The sequence below is a fragment of the Capra hircus genome, chromosome 12, assembly GCF_001704415.2.
Source record: "Capra hircus breed San Clemente chromosome 12, ASM170441v1, whole genome shotgun sequence".
NCBI lineage: Eukaryota > Metazoa > Chordata > Mammalia > Artiodactyla > Bovidae > Capra > Capra hircus.
This window is the reverse complement of record NC_030819.1, coordinates 15486309-15503238: the sequence shown is the minus strand read 5'-3', so window position 1 is coordinate 15503238 and position 16930 is coordinate 15486309. Positions and strand designations below refer to the sequence as shown.

Below are 16930 nucleotides of genomic sequence, written 5' to 3'. Positions count from 1 at the left end.
CCATTGTTGGCCAAGGAATGTCTCTGCTTTTCAATATGCTGTCCAGGTTGGTCATTCCTTCCAAGGAGTAAGCATCTTTTCATTTCATGGCTGCAATCACCATCCGCAGTGATTTTGGAGCCCAGAAAAATAAAGTCAGCCACTGTTTCCACTGTTTCCCCATTTATTTGCCATGAAGTGATGGAACCAGATGCCATGATCTTAGTTTTCTGAATGTTGAGCTTTAAGCCAACTTTTTCACTCTCCTCTTTCACTTTCATTAAGTGGCTCTTTAGTTCTTCTTTACTTTCTGCCATAAGGGTGGTGTCATCTGCATATCTGAGGTTATTGCAGTATCTTCCAGAAATCTTTATTCCAGCTTGTGCTTTATCTAGTCCAGGATTTCTCATGATGTACTCTGCATATAAGTTAAATAATCAGGGTGATAATATACAGACTTGGTGGACTCATTTCTGGATTTGGAACTAGTCTGTTGTTCCATGTCCAATTCTAACTGTTGCTCCTTGACCTGCATACAGATTTCTCAGGAGGCATGTAAGGTGGTCTGGTATGCCCACCTCTTGAAGAATTTTCCACAGGTTGTTGTAATCCACACAGTCAAAGGCTTTGGCATGGTCAAAAGCAGAAATAGATGTTTCCTTTTTGATGATCCAACAGATGTTGGCAATTTGATCTCTGGTCCTCTGCCTTTTCTAAATCCAGCTTGAGCATAAGAAAATTCACAGGTCATGTACTGTTGAAGCCTGGCTTGTAGAATTTTGAGCATTACTTTGCTAGCATGTGAGATGAGTGCAATTGTGCAGTAGTTTGAGCATTCTTTGGCATTGCCTTTCTTAGGGATTAGAATGAAAACTGACCTTTTCCAGTCCTTTGGCCACTGCTGAGTTTTCCAAATTTGCTGGCATATTGAGTGCAGCATTTTCACAGCATCATCTTTTAGGATTTGAAATAGCTCTACTGGAATTCCATCACCTCCACTAGCTTTGTTCGTAGTGATGCTTCCTAAGGCCCACTTGACTTCACATCCAGGATGTCTGGCTCTAGGTGAGTGATCACACCATCATGATTATCTGGGTCATGAAAATCTTTTCTGTATAGTTCTTCCGTGTATTCTTGCCATCTCTTCTTAATATCTTCTGCTTCTGTTAGATCCACACCATTTCTATCCTTTATTGTGCCCACCTTTGCATGAAATGTTCCCTTGGTATCTCTGCTGCTGCTAAGTCGCTTCAGTTGTGTCTAACTCTGTGCGACCCCATAGGTGGCAGCCCAGCAGGCTCCCCTCTCCCTGGGATTCTCCAGGCAAGAACACTGGAGTGGGTTGCCATTTCCTTCTCCAATGCATGAAAGTGAAAAGTGAAAGGAAAGTCGCTCAGTTGTGTCTGACTCTTCATGACCCCATGGACTGCAGCCTACCTAGGTCCTCCATCCATGGGATTTTCCAGGCAAGAGTACTGGACTGGGGTGCCATCGCCGTCTCAGTTGGTATCTCTAATTTTCTTGAAAAGATCTCTAGTCTTTCCCATTCTACTGTTTTCCTCTATTTCTTTGCATTGATCACTGAGGAAGGCTTTCTTATCTCTCCTTGCTATTCTTTGGAACTCTGCATTCAAATGGGTATATCTTTCCTTTTCTCCTTTGCCTTTCACTTCTCCTCTTTTCATAGCTGTTTGTAAGGCCTCCTTAGACAAGTGTTTTGCCTTTCTGCATTTCTTTTTCTTGAGGATGGCATTGATCACTGCCTCATGTACAGTGTGACGAACCTCTGTCCATAGGTCTTCAGGAACTCTGTCTATCAGATCTAATCCCTTAAGTCTGTTTGTCACTTCCACTGTATAGTTGTAAGGAATTTGATTTAGTTCTTACCTGAATGGTGTAGTGATTTTCCCCACTTTCTTCAATTTAAGTCTGAATTTGGCAATAAGGATTTCATGATCTGAGCCATAGTCAGTTCCCAATCTTGTTTTTGCTTAATGTATAGAGCTTGTCCATCTTTGGCTGCAAATAATATAATCAATCTGATTTTGGTATTAACCATCTGGTGTTGTCCATGTGTAGACTCTTCTCTTGTGTTGTTGGAGGAGGGTGTTTTCTATGATCAGTGCAGTCTCTTGGCAAAACTCTGTTAGACTTTGCCCTGCTTTTGTCCTCCAAAGCCAAATTTGCCTGTTACTCCAGGTATTTCTTGACTTCCTACTTTTGCATTCCAGTCCCCTATAATGAAAAGGACATCTTTTTGGGGTGTAAAAGGTCTTGTAAGTCTTCATAGAACCATTCAACTTCAGCTTCTTAAGCATTATTGGTTGGGGCATAGACTTGGATTACTGTGATTTTGAACAGTTTTCCTTGGAAAGGAACAGAGATCAATCTGTCATTTTTGAGACTGCATCCAAGAACTACATTTCAGACTGTTTTTTTGACTATGATGGCTACTCCATTTCTTCTAAGGCATTCTTGCCCACAGTAGTAAATATAATGGTCACCTGAATTAAATTCATCTATTCCAGTCCATTTTAGTTCGCTGATTCCTAAAATGTTGGTGTTCATTCTTGCCATCTCCTGTTTGACCACTTCCAATTTGCCTTGATTCATGGACCTAACATTCCAGGTTCCTATGCAATATTGTTCTTTACAGCATTGGACTTTACTTCCATCAGCAATTACATCCACAACTTGGTGTGGTTTTTGCTTTGGCTCGGTCTCTTCATTCTTTCTGGAGTTAGTTCTCCACTAATCTCCAGTAGCATATTGGGGACCTACCAACCTAGGGAGTTCATCTTTCAGTGTCCTATCTTTTTGCCTTTTCATACAGTTCATGGGGTTCTCAAGGCAAAAATACTGAAGTATTTTGCCATTCCCTTCTCTAGTGGACCACGTTTTGTCAGAACTCTTCACCATGACCTGTCTGCCTTGGGTGGCCCTACACAGCATGGCTCATAGTTTCATTGAGTTAGACAGGGCTGTGGTCCATGTGATCAAATTGGTTAGTTTTCTGTGATTGTGGTTTGTAGTCTGTCTGTCCTCTGATGGAAAAGGATAAGAGGCTTATGGAAGCTTCTGAATGGGAGAGACTGAGGAGGAAGCAGAAATTTGGATTAAATCCCCACCCTTCAACAGAAAATTGGATCAAAGATATATTGAGCATGGCCCCACCCATCAGAACAAGATCCAGTTTGTTTAGATCCACCCAGTCAAAGGCTTTAGCATAGTCAATGAAGTAGAGGTAGATGTTCTGAAATTCTCTTGCTTTCTCTATTATCCAACAAATGTTGGCAATTTGACCTCTGGTTTCTCTGCCTTTTCTAAATCCAGATTGTACATCTGGAAGTTCTTCATTCAAGTACTACTGAATTCTAGCTTGAAGGATTTTGAGTATAAACTTACTAGGTATGAAGTGAATTGTGCGGTAGTTCGACATTCTTTGGCATTGCCCTTCTTTGGGATTGGAGTGAACACTGACCTTTTCCAGTCCTGTTTCCATTGCTGAGTTTTCCAAATTTGCTGACATATTGACTGCAGCACTTTAACAGCATTATCTTTTAGGATTTGAAATATCTTAGCTAGAATTCCATCATTTCCACTAGCTTTGTTGGTAGTAATGCTTCTTAAGGCCCACTTGACTTCACACTTGAGGATGTCTGGCTCTTGGTGAGTGACCACACCATCATGGTTATCTGGGTCATCAAGACCTTTATGTATGGCTCTTCATTGTATTTTTGCCATCTCTTCTTATTTTCTTCTGCCTCTGGTAAGCCTTTACAGTTTCTGTCCTTTTCATGCTCATCCTTGCATGAAATGTTCTTTCGATATCTCCAATTTTCTTGAAGAGTACTACTGAGTGCTAATTGGAAAAGTGATGTTTTATTTCTACTTTTTATCTGTCCCTTTTTTGTTCATATCTCTCAGCATTGTATTTCACAAACTGTCCCCAAAGCATTTTTTCCAAAATAAAAAATGATGCTGTGAAACTTACCTGTTTCAAGCCCTTTGTAAGGCTCTAGAGGCAGCAGGACAAAGATGACTTGACTTCCAGATCAGTTAGGAGTCTGTTCAAGTAAATTTTTTGCTCTTAAATGTATCATAGAGAATTACTTTTGTTTTTTGGCATTACAGCATTTATAATAATGAAAGCAAGTCGTCTGCCTCCAATGCGGGAGACCCGGGTTCAATCCCTGGGTCGGGAAGATCCCTTGGAGAAGGAAATGGCAATCCACTCCAGTATTCTTGCCTGGATAATCCCATGGACGGAGAAGCCTAGTAGGTTACAGTCCATGGGGTCGCAAAGAGTCGTACACGACTGAGTGACTTCACCTTCACCTTCTTAGAAGTAAACTGTCACCTTGGAATATATGATCAGTTAGGGAAAAACAAGGAAGGACAAAATCTGGCAGTCTTGTGAGCTAGTCACGTCTTATCCCTTAGCACCTGATCCACAGATGTGAACCAGTCAGCTTTGTTGCCATCATCAAAATATGCAGATTTGTTTAATGCTTTACTTACCTGTATCTCTTGGTAAATTTCTATAACCTCAAAATTTTCTCCCTTGGTCAGTGTCTTTCAATAAGTCCTTAATGTGGTTTAGCAAAGCAATAGCCTGGACCTTCCCCACCTTTCTGGTTTTGTCCCACTCTGCTCTCTCTTTTGCCTTTATATAGCTAAAACCATGCTGATGGTCATTCAGTCCTCCAGCTGCAGGGTTCACTCTCTCTTACAACTGAGCCTTCTTTCTTGACTGTTAGTGGCTTAGACTAAGGTACTAGCAGTGGAAATGGGTGGATTAGGGATGGATAAGGAAGTGGAGCAAAATAGACTGTATGATAGATTGAACATGGGACCTGAGGACAGAGAAGAGTTGATGCTGGTTTCTGGGCGTGGAGACTGAGCGTCTGGGTGAATGGGGAGGATGGAGGGAGAAGGGAAATGTAAGGGTTCTCTTTGGAGCCTGTCACCTTTGTGATGACTGACCTTGTTTTTCGTGATGGACCTTGCCTATGGAGCTGCCCTTCCCACTCCTATGTTGGGAGACCTTCGGTTTAAGACTAATAGCTTTAGATCATCAGTGATGTCACAGGGAGGTCCAGCCAGGAGATGTAAACTTGGCCCCTTGTTTACATTTTGCTCCCACCTGGTTGTGGTTGCTGACTTCTCTGGTAGGAACAACAGGATTAGACTTCAGGGGACACAGGAGACATACAATCAGTCCCCAGCTTCAGAGTTAGGGAATTGTCCTTTGTGCGTCATCAACCCCAGGTGTAAACCTTGTATTTTGTTCTAGAGCTTCTAATTACCAGTTGACTTCCAATTAGGCAAAAACACTATAAATAATTTCTTTTCTCAAATCTTTGATTTTTGAGGTGAGGCAATTTTTTCTCATGCTTTCTTTAGAAATATAGTCATACTTTGCTTTATTGTGCTTTGCAGATATTGCTTTTTTTTTTTTAACAAATTGAAAGTTTGTCACAACCCTGTGTTGAGCAAGTCTATGAGTGTCATTTTTCCAACAGTATTTGTGTACTCCATTCTCTGTGTCATATTTTGGTATTTCTCACACTATTTCAAACTTTTTCACTATCATTACATTTGTTATGGTAATTTGTGATCAGTGATCTTTGATGTTATTACTGTGACTTGCTAAAAGCTCTGAGTATGGTTAGTGTTTTTTTAGCAGTAAATTATTTACTGATTGATTGATTGTGCCCTGCAGCATATGGGATCTTAGTTCCCTGACCAGGGATCAAACCCATGCCCCTTGCATTAGGAGTGTGGAGTCCTATAACACTGGACCTCCAGAGAAGTCACAGCAGTAAATTATTTTTAAATTAAGACCTATACATTGATTTTTTTTTCAGATGTAATGCTACTGCACACTTGCTAGGCTACATTATAGTATAAACATGATGTCTATATGCCCTGGGAAGCCAGAACATTCATGTGACTCAGTTTATTGTGGTGGTCTGGAATTGAACCCACGATATCTCAGAGGGATTCTTGTACCTGTTTCCTTTCTGGAAAGCTTTCTGTTCTGAAAGATTTAGGGACATAAAGATGAGTCAATCTCCTGCAAAATCTAAAGCTTCAGAGGGTGGGCAGCTGGCCTCAGGGAGGGGCTGAGGAAGAGACAGATGCTGTTGAAGGGGATAACCAACAATGCTGTCATCCTAAAGTCCTGTCATTACAAGTGCTAAAGGTGTAATAATCATATTTTGTTGCACAGGTGAATACTTCTGTGCACAAAAATAGAACAATATGGTTTTGTTTACTGTTGAGTAAATAAAAAATGTTTGTTGGGAAACAACTGTGACCTTGTTAATAACTCTGTTTATATGTTGGCTCTCCAAAGGGATTTACCCAGTTTGGGTTCATTAAGCGCCAAGTGTTAGGCCATAAATTTTATTTTACAAAGATGTTCTCTCAATTTTAACTATATTAAACATGATGCAGTCATAATGACAGCTCATTTTATGGTCCTCATTTGCTCCCCTGTCTCTAAACAATGCAGACGCATAGGCAAACTGGGAATTCTGTTTCTCTCTAATATTCACCACTATTTCTGCATTAAATATGGCTTCCTCTTGTGCTGTTTAGGATTAGCTGGTTGCTTGTGGCCTATTTTCTCTTCAGTCAATAGCATAGCTGTTCCCACCAGTCCCTGCACACTGCCATCATTATATCACCTGGATTCTCCCTGGTAGTATAAGCAAAGAAAGCACATGACAATCCACATTTTCTCTAACCTTATTGCTGTGCGCATTCAACATTTTCACTGTCTACAGTTAGAAAATTATCTGGAAGTGAATACTGAAGAACCAAAAAGCATGATGTGGAAACTCAAGATTCCTTCTCTTCTGTTCATATGCAATCTTATGGTTTTATGTTCTTTGCCTTTCTTCCTCAATTCAAATCTTTAAGTAGAGTTTTTCCTAGAGATATGAAAACCAGAAACTGTTGTAATATACTCACCTGAAAAGCACAGAAACAACTAGAATTTTGCTTAAATTTTGTTTTTTACCTTCATTTAACTCTTCTATTGTAAGCTTACATGGCTACAGAGTTGGGACATTTCAGAAGAGAAAGGTTCCTTCAGAAACATGCCAAGAGATTTTATTCAGGTTTTCAGAGGGAAAGATAATTAACAGGGAGATAGAAGAAATACTTAATTGGTGGTGGGGGGGAGTCACTTATATGCAAAAGCAGCAGCTTTGGGAAAGTGGCTATGGAGGTGACTGTGACCCTTCATTATTCTCTAAGTGAGAATGATTTGTTATTTCAAACCTAAGAAAGGAATTTGAGTTAATACCTGCCACATTATCCAGTCACTGAAAAAATCATAGGTACTCATTTTATCAATGAGGGACCCACCTTCCAGTTTAGACAAATGTCCCTGTGTCACTTGGCAGCCAGAAACAGAGGTTTGACACTCAGAGCTTATGTCCCCACACTACTTGTCACTATGTGGAATATGTCCACACCCCTAACCCTGTCCACACCCCTAACCCTGTCATTCCTGTATCCCACTACTTTAGCTGGTTCCCATTCCAGCTAGAGTCAGTCTCTCCTTGATCTCACACTATGGTCTTGACACACTACACCTTTGGGTACTCAACCACTCATGCCCTGAATTTAGTTTCCTTTGTATTTAACAGAATGTACTGTGTACCTATCATGCACAATGCCAGGGCTGTGAGATGCATCAGGGAATAAGGGAAACCACGTAACCCTGCCCTTAAGGAGCTGCCAGGCTCATCTCCAGCCCTCGTGGTCCATGTTGTTCTCTGTGTCTGGAATGATGACTGTCCACCCACCAACTTCTGTTTCTCATGTTCATGTCTATCCATTCTTCAAGGCCCTGCCCTCTCTCCTCTTTTGAAGCTTGTCCTCACAACCTCTGGACAGAAACCGTCTCTTCTGCTACTAAACTCCTTGTGCTTTTTTTTTTTTTTTACATTATAGACACTTGAAGATTTCTTCTCTCTCTCCTTTTAGTATAGGCTTTCTAAAGGCAGAGTTTGTGACTTACTTGTGTGTTTGCCTCTTCTCAAGCATCTAGCATAATGACAGGGATGCAGTTAAATATGCAAGAAATGTTTGCTGAATAAATTCAGAAATTAATGAACGTTTACTTAAGTTTTCCTTAGATGTGTTTTGGCCATGTTTTACTCTTTTATTTTTTAATTGAAGTGGAGTTGATTTGCAATATTGTTTTAGTTTCAGGTGTACAGGAAAGTGTTTCAGTTATATATGTGCTAATATCATCTATATTTTGGGAGGATTGTTTTTCATTATAGGTTATTATAGGATAATGGATGTAGTTCCCTGTGTTACAGAGTAAACTGTTTCTGATTATCTTATTCCGTGTATTGTATTTTGTATCAGTTGATCCCACACTTCTAATTTATATGCCCACTCCTTTTCCTTTTTGGTAACCATAAGTCTGTTTTCTATATCCATGAGTCTGTTTCTTCTTTTTAATTAAAAATTTTTTTAGTCTGTTTCTGTTTTGCATACAGATTCATTTATATTATTTTTTAGATTCCATGTGTAAACGATATCATGCTTGTCTTTCTCTGTCTGCCTTTCTTAGTATGAGGTTCTCTAGACTGATTTATATTGATGAAGATGGCAATATTTAATTTTTTATAGTGGAATAATACTATATCATGTATGTATACCACATTTTCTTAAACCAGTAATCTGTTGTTGGACCCTTGGGTTGTTTCCATGTCTTGGCTATTGTAAACAATGCTGCTATGAACACTGGGGTGTGTGACATTTTTTTGAATAAGGCCTTTTGTCTTTTTAGATATATACCCAGGGGTGGATTTGCTGGATCATATGATAGCTCTATTTTTCATTTCTTAAGAAATCTCTATACTTTTTTCCATGGGCTTCCTCAGTGGCTCATTGATAAAGAATCTGCCTGCCAATGCAGGAGACTCAGGTTCCACCCCTGGGTCAAGAAGATACACAGAGGAGGAAATGGCAACTCTCTCCAGTATTCTTGCCTGTGAGATCCAATAGACAGAGGAGCCTGGTGGGCTACATCCACGGGATTGCAAAGAGTTGGACATGACTGAGCATACTTACTGTTTTCCACAGGGAGTACACAATTTACATTCCCACTAACAGTGTAGGAAGGTTCCCTTTTCTGCACACCCTCTCCAGCATTTATTATTTGTAAACTGTCTGATGTTGTTCTAATCAATGTGAGGTGATACTTCATTATGGTTTTAATTAGCATTTCTCTAATACTTAGTGATAAATATTATCTTTTCGTGTACCTTTGGCTATCAGAATGTCTTCTTTGCAGAAATGTCTCTTTTGGTCTTCTGCTCATTTTTTTAATTGAAAGTCAAGCGAAGTGAAGTGAAGTTGCTCAGTCGTGTCTGACTCTTTGCGATCCCATGGACTATAGCCTACCAGCCTCCTCCGTCCGTGGGATTTTCCAGGCAAGAGTAATGGAGTGGGTTGCCATTTCCTTCTCCAGGGGATCATCCCGACCCAGGGACTGAACCCAGGTCTCCTGCATTGTAGGCAGATGCTTTCACCATCTGAGACACCAGGGAAGTTCATATTTTTGATATCGAGTTGTATGATGTGTTTATACATTTTGGAAATTAAGCCATTGTCAGTCATATAATTTTTAAATACTTTATCTCATTCCATAGGTTATCTTTTCATTTTGTTGGTGGTTTCCTTTGCTGTGCAAAAACTTTTATTTTTTTTTTTATTTTTTATTTTTTTTTAAGATTTAAAATGTTTTATTTTTTATTTTTTTTAAATTTTAAAATCTTTAATTCTTACATGCGTTCCCAAACATGAACCCCCCTCCCACCTCCCTCCCCATAACACCTCTCTGGGTCATCCCCATGCACCAGCTCCAAGCATGCTGTATCCTGCATCAGACATAGACTGGCGATTCGATTCTTACATGATAGTATACATGTTACAATGCCATTCTCCCAAATCATCCCACCCTCTCCCTCTCCCTCTGAGTCCAAAAGTCCATTATACACATCTGTGTCTCTTTCCCTGTCTTGCATACAGGGTCGTCATTGCCATCTTCCTAAATTCCATATATATGTGTTAGTATATTGTATTGGTGTTTTTCTTTCTGGCTTACTTCACTCTGTATAATCGGCTCCAGTTTCATCCATCTCATCAGAACTGATTCAAATGTATTCTTTTTAATGGCTGAGTAATACTCCATTGTGTATATGTACCACAGCTTTCTTATCCATTCATCTGCTGATGGACATCTAGGTTGTTTCCATGTCCTAGCTATTATAAACAGTGCTGCGATGAACATTGGGGTACATGTGTCTCTTTCAATTCTGGTTTCTTCGGTGTGTATGCCCAGCAGTGGGATTGCTGGGTCATAAGGTAGTTCTATTTGCAATTTTTTAAGGAATCTCCACACTGTTCTCCATAGTGGCTGTACTAGTTTGCATTCCCACCAACAGTGTAGGAGGGTTCCCTTTTCTCCACACCCTCTCCAGCATTTATTGCTTTCAGATTTTTGGATCGCAGCCATTCTGACTGGTGTGAAGTGGTACCTCATTGTGGTTTTGATTTGCATTTCTCTAATAATGAGTGATGTTGAGCATCTTTTCATGTGTTTGTTAGCCATCCGTATGTGAACATAGATGCAAAAATCCTCAACAAAATTCTAGCAGTCAGAATCCAACAACACATTAAAAAGATCATACACCATGACCAAGTGGGCTTTATCCCAGGGATGCAAGGATTCTTCAATATCCGCAAATCAATCAATGTAATTCACCACATTAACAAACTGAAAAATAAAAACCATATGATTATCTCAATAGATGCAGAGAAGGCCTTTGACAAAATTCAACATCCATTTATGATAAAAACTCTCCAGAAAGCAGGAATAGAAGGAACATACCTCAACATAATAAAAGCTATCTATGACAAACCCACAGCAAACATTATCCTCAATGGTGAAAAATTGAAAGCATTTCCGCTAAAGTCAGGAACAAGACAAGGGTGTCCACTTTCACCGCTACTATTCAACATAGTTCTGGAAGTTTTGGCCACAGCAATTAGAGCAGAAAAAGAAATAAAAGGAATCCAAATTGGAAAAGAAGAAGTAAAACTCTCACTGTTTGCAGATGACATGATCCTCTACATGGAAAACCCTAAAGACTCCACCAGAAAATTACTAGAGCTAATCAATGAATATAGTAAAGTTGCAGGATATAAAATCAACACACAGAAATCCCTTGCATTCCTATACACGAATAATGAGAAAGTAGAAAAAGAAATTAAGGAAAAAATTCCATTCACCATTGCAACAAAAAGAATAAAATACTTAGGAACATATCTACCAAAAACTTTTAAGTGTAATTAGGTCTCTTGTTTGTTTTTGTTTTTATTTCCTTTGCCTCGGAAGACTGATCTAATAAAATATTACTTCAATTTATGTCAGAGAATGGAGTTTTGTAGTGTCATATCTTTTATTAAAATCTCTAAATAATTTTGAATGTGTTTCATTGATTTCCATGTAGCTGTCTAGCTTTCCCAGCACCACTTGCTAAACAGACTGTCTTTTCTCCGTTATATTATATATTCTTGCTTTCTCTTTCAGAGATTTATTGACCATATGTTTCTGGCATCCTGTGTTTTAAGATTGCATTTTTTTTTTCTTCAACATCAGGAGGAGTATTTTTGTTCTGTGATGCTATGCTTAAGGAAAACTACACATTTAGGGCATCTAAATTGGCATGCCAAATTATAGGATGCTTAAATTATCAGGTTGGCAAAAAAAATTGCTTAGGTTTTTTAAAACATCTTATGGAAAAACTCAAACGATCTTTTTGGTCAATCCAATGTTATGTGGATGTGATAGATTCAGTTATTCTTGAACTCTTTTGAGAAAGCTGCCCTTATCAATGATTGACAGTAGTGAACAAAAGATTAACAGGAAAAATGGCCTTTATGAAATTTAATAAATATTTCCAATGAAACACCATGGGTGGAATAACTGCAGTACCTGGATATGGAAAAAAAAAAAAAAAGGCTTTGTCTTGTTGAGAGTTTTCATGTATTCTCTTAAGATACATTTATATTTACATGTTGCAGGAAGGGGGTCCCTTCCAGAGCCCAAGAATAGGCTCTTATCTGACATTCTGAAATGAATTGTCTGAAGATACACATGTGCAAATAAAACAAAAGGCTTTATTGGGAAGGGGAGCCAAGGCAGAGAGCAGCAGGGTAAGGGAACCCAGGAGAATTGCTCTGCAATGTGGCTCACCCTCTTGGATTTTATGGTGATGGGGTTAGTTTTCAGGTTGTCTTTGGCCAATTCTCTTCCTCTGCTCATATTTGGTCTGACTCAGTGTCCTTCTGGTGGTGCATGCATCTCTCAACCAAAAGGAATTCCAACTTGAGGGTTTCAGGGAGTTTGGCAGGATGTACCATCTCTTTCCTTCTCATTTTGGTCCCTCCTGAATTTTCATGATTAGTTTTCAGCAGCAGCACAGCATTCCTTATCTGGACCTTTCGTTTCAAGGAGACAAGTCATGTGAGTGATTATTATAGTGCCTGGCTAAGGTGGCAGTTTTGGTCAGCGGTTCCCTAACATAAATATGACCTAAATGAGGAGCTAAGTACCACTTCTCATCAGAACTTTTTTTATAGCTATGTCATTGGGGTTAATTGTTCGGACTCTTATTCCCTTTAAAACCATTAAGTAAATTTACTAATAAATAGAAAGGAAGAGTTAAGAGCCCCTTCCTCTCCCTTTTAATTTCAACTTCTGGGCTTCCCACATAGTGCTGGTGGTAAAGAACATGCTTGCCAATGCAGGAAACATAAAAAATGTGAGTTTGATCCCTGGGTCAGGAAGATCCACTGGAGGAGAACATGGAAACCATTCCAGTATTTTTGCCTGGATAATCCCATGAACAGAGGAGCCTGGCAAGCTATAGTCCATAAGGTCCCAAACATCAGACACGACTGAAGTAACTTAATACACACTTGTAAACACATCAGTGCACAATAAAAGGGCTAAAAGTCAGGCAACTGAAGAAAGAAACAAAAAGAAGTGAAGGAAGATAATTTGTGAAAACAGATTCAGATCCTTGTCAATTCAGATTGGGCTTCCCCCATGTACTTATCACTAGAATTGGAAGCTCAATTTCTTAATTACTTTTTAAATTTTATCCAAAGAGATTCTTTATTATTTTTATTCAGGAGGATTCTTTATCAGCTGAGCCATAATGGAAGCCCAGGAATACTCGAGTGGGGTCTCCTGCATTGCAGGCAGATTCTTTACCAACTGAGCTACTAGGGAAGCCATTAAAAAAAAAAAGATTTATATTATACAATCAAATGGCAGTGAACTGACAGCAAGTTAATTGTTAAGTTGATTTGAAAGAATCTGAGCAATATTGCACGGCTACTCTTTGTTGCAATACGTGAGATTCTCATTGAGGTAGCATTTCTTGTTGCAGCTAGAGCAACTAAGCCTGTGAACCACAACTACTAAGTCTGAAAGCCTGTACTCTGCAATTAAAGAAGCCACCTCAATGAGAAGCTCATGCACCACAGTGAAGAGAAGCCCCTGATTGCAGAAAACTAGCAGAAAACTAGAAAAAGCCCAAGCACAGCAATGAAGACCCAGTGTAGCTAAAAACAAATAAATAAATGGGCTCCCCTGGTGGCTCAGTGGTGAAGAATCCATGTTTCAATGCAAAGGACATGGGTTCAATCCCTAGTCCAGAAAAATCCCATATGCCCTGAAACAGCTAAGCCCCTGTGCCACAACTTCTGAGCCTGTGCTCTAGAGCCCAGGGAACTGCAATTGCTGAGCCCGCATGCCCTAGAGCCTATGCTCTGCAACAAGAGAAGGCATCATAATGAGAAGCCTGCATGCTGCAACTAGACACTAGTTCCTACTTGCCCCAACTAGAGAAAAAGCTCATGCAGCAATCAAGAACCAGCACAACCAAAAATAAGTAAGTAAAAAATTATTTTTTAAATTAAAAAAAATTTTTTAAAGGTATTTGCTAACTCCATTCATCTGTCTTAGGTCATTTAGGTTGCTTCCATGTCTTCCTTATTGTAAATAGTGCAGTGAACATTGGGGTACATGTTTCTTTTTTTTTTTTTAATGAAAATTTTTATATTTGGAATTAGCCAGCTGGACTCATTTTAGATGATCCCAATTTTGTTGGCAACATCCAAAACATCACAGTCAGGAGCCAGTCAAACCTATGTCTTTTTTTCTATATCAGGCCAGATCGAGGTGTTGACCTTAGCCACGTCAGTGTCACAGAGCTCTACAGCCTGTTTAATTTGGTGCTTGTTGGCCTTACTTCCACAATGAATACTACTGTGTTGTTGTCTTCTGTTTTCTTCATGGCTAAATTGTTGGTGAGAGGGAATTTGATGATGGCGTAGTGGTCAAATTTGTTTCTTCTAGGGGAAGTTCTAAGGATATTTGGGTTGCCTCCTGAGTCACAATGTTTTATGTTACTGGAAGGTGGTTGATGCCCAGATCTTTTTTTGTGGCTGTGGATGTCTTTCAGCACTGCTTTATTGGTCTTCAAAGCCTTTACTTTAGCTTCAGCTGGGAGGGGCAGAGGCTGATAGAAGGAAAAAAATGAGGGGGGAGATTCAGAAATCAATCACTTCTGGTCCAAGACCAGTAGTGGGCTCCCCAGGTCACACGTACATCAATGATTCCTTTGAAAATACATGTGTCTTTTTAAATTATGATTTTCTCAGGTTATATGCCTAGTAGTGGGAATGCTGGGTCATATGGTAATTCTATTTATGTATATATAGAATGGAATGTTACTCAGCGATAAAAAAGAATGAAATTGAGTCAGTTCTAGAGATCTAAATGGACCTAGAGTCTGTCATACAGAGTGAAGTCAGAAAGAGAAAAACATACATCATATATTAATGCATTTATGTGGAATCTAGAAAAGCGGTACAGATGATCCAGTTTGCAAGGCAGAAATAGAGACACAGATGTGGAAAATGGATGTGTGGACACAGAGGGTGGGATGAACTGAGAGATTAGGATTGACATATGTAAACTACCATGTGTAAAACAGATAGCTAGTGGGAACCTGCTGTATAGCACAGGGACTCAGCTCGGTGCTCTGTGTGACCGGGGCGGGGGGATGGAGGAGTGGAGAGATCTAAGAGGAAGGGGATATATGTGTACATATAGCTGACTCATTTTGTTATGCAGCAGAAACTGATACAGCATTGTAAAGCAACTATACCTCAATTTAAAAAGAAAAAAGATATTTCCCAACTCTATATATATCTGTATGTTGTTATTGTTTAGTCACTCAGTAGTATCCAAGTCTTTGCAACCCATGGACTATAGCCCACCAGGCTCCTCTGTCCATGGGATTTCCCAAGCTAGAATACTAGGGTGGGTTGCCATTTCCTTCTCCAGGGAATCTTCCCAACCCAGGGATATCTGTATAAATAGCCCTTAAAGCTCAAAGTCTAAGAGTGAAAAGCAGTAACTAATGAAAACAACTCCAAATGCCCTTGGCAAAACGTGAAATGCTACAGACTACTGAGTATCAGTAATCATAGTGTAAAACTTACATTTTCTCCCTTTCCTATAAAATTATAATATAAAAGGTCAGGCTAGACCTTTGTCTACCTAGTAAAATAAATTTAAAATCATTTCAATACCAGCCAGGCTTCCACACAAATAGAATGTCTCTATTCTTTCCTTCCTGTCCCTTTATAAGACATTGTGTACTAATGGGTTTCTTTCTTCTAATTGACAGGTTTTGGATTCAGGGGAACTGAAAGAATATAGACGGACTTATAATTTGCTAAAAGATGAACACAGCTCATTTTCCAAGATGGTGCAACAACTGGGCATGACTGAAGCCACTGCCCTCACTGAAACAGCAAAACATGTGAGCTCACCCCAAAGAGTTGTAATTAAAGTTTTTCCTCATGGTTTACTCCTTACAATCTCCACCAGGGGTCTGGTAACAACCACTCTGTGCCCTTCTCAATTATAAGTGTGCAGAGACTAAGCTTCATGACTGGGTCTTAATAGCACCTGTCAGGTTGAAGGCAGGTTTGTTGAGAGTCTGCAGCAGTAATGGGGTCGGTGTGATATCTCTCAATGTCAGTCAGTTCAGTTCAGTCACTCAGTCGTGTCTGACTCTCTGTGACCCCATGAACTGCAGCACTCCAGGCCTCTCTGTCCATCACCAACTCCCAGAGTCCACCCAAACCCATGTCCATTGAGTTGCCGATGACATCGAACCATCTCATCCTCTGTCGTCTCCTTCTCCTCCTGCCCTCAATCTTTCCAAGCATCAGGGTCTTTTCAAATGAGTCAGCTCTTCGCATCAGTGACTAAAGTATTGGAGTTTCAGCTTCAGCATCAGTCCTTCCAGTGAATATTCAGGACTGATTTCCTTTAGGATGGACTGGTTGGAACTCCTTGCAGCCCAAAGGGCTTTCAAGAGTCTTCTCCAACACCACAGTTCAAAAGCATCAATTCTTTGGCACTCAGCTTTCTTTATGGTCCATCTCACTTTGTACATGACTACTGGAAAAAACATAGCTTTGACTAGATGGATCTTTGTTGGCAAAGTAATGTCTCTGCTTTTTAGTAACAACAGACTGGTTCCAAATAGGAAAAGGAGTACATCAAGGCTGATATTGTCACCCTGCTTATTTAACTTATATGCAGAGTACATCATGAGAAATGCTGGGCTGGAAGATGCACAAGCTGGAATCAAGATTGCCAGGAGAAATATTAATAACCTCAGATATGCAGATGACACCACCCTTATGGCAGAAGGTGAAGAGTAACTAAAGAGCCTCTTGATGAAAGTGAAAGTGGAGAGTGAAAAATTAGGCTTAAAGCTCATCATCCAGAAAACTAAGATCATGGCATCAGATCCCATCT

The 16930-nt window shown here is 39.7% G+C and overlaps 1 protein-coding gene across 1 annotated transcript in view; it reads left to right on the top strand.

Annotated features, from left to right (window-relative positions):
* Positions 1-16081, top strand: part of LOC102180841 (multidrug resistance-associated protein 4-like) — a 169069-nt gene extending 152988 nt beyond the window's left edge. The window contains exons 30-31 of the mRNA XM_018056301.1: positions 15786-15920; positions 16067-16081. Of these exons, the coding sequence (XP_017911790.1) occupies positions 15786-15920; positions 16067-16081 (150 nt within the window). The remainder of the gene's footprint in view (positions 1-15785; positions 15921-16066) is intronic.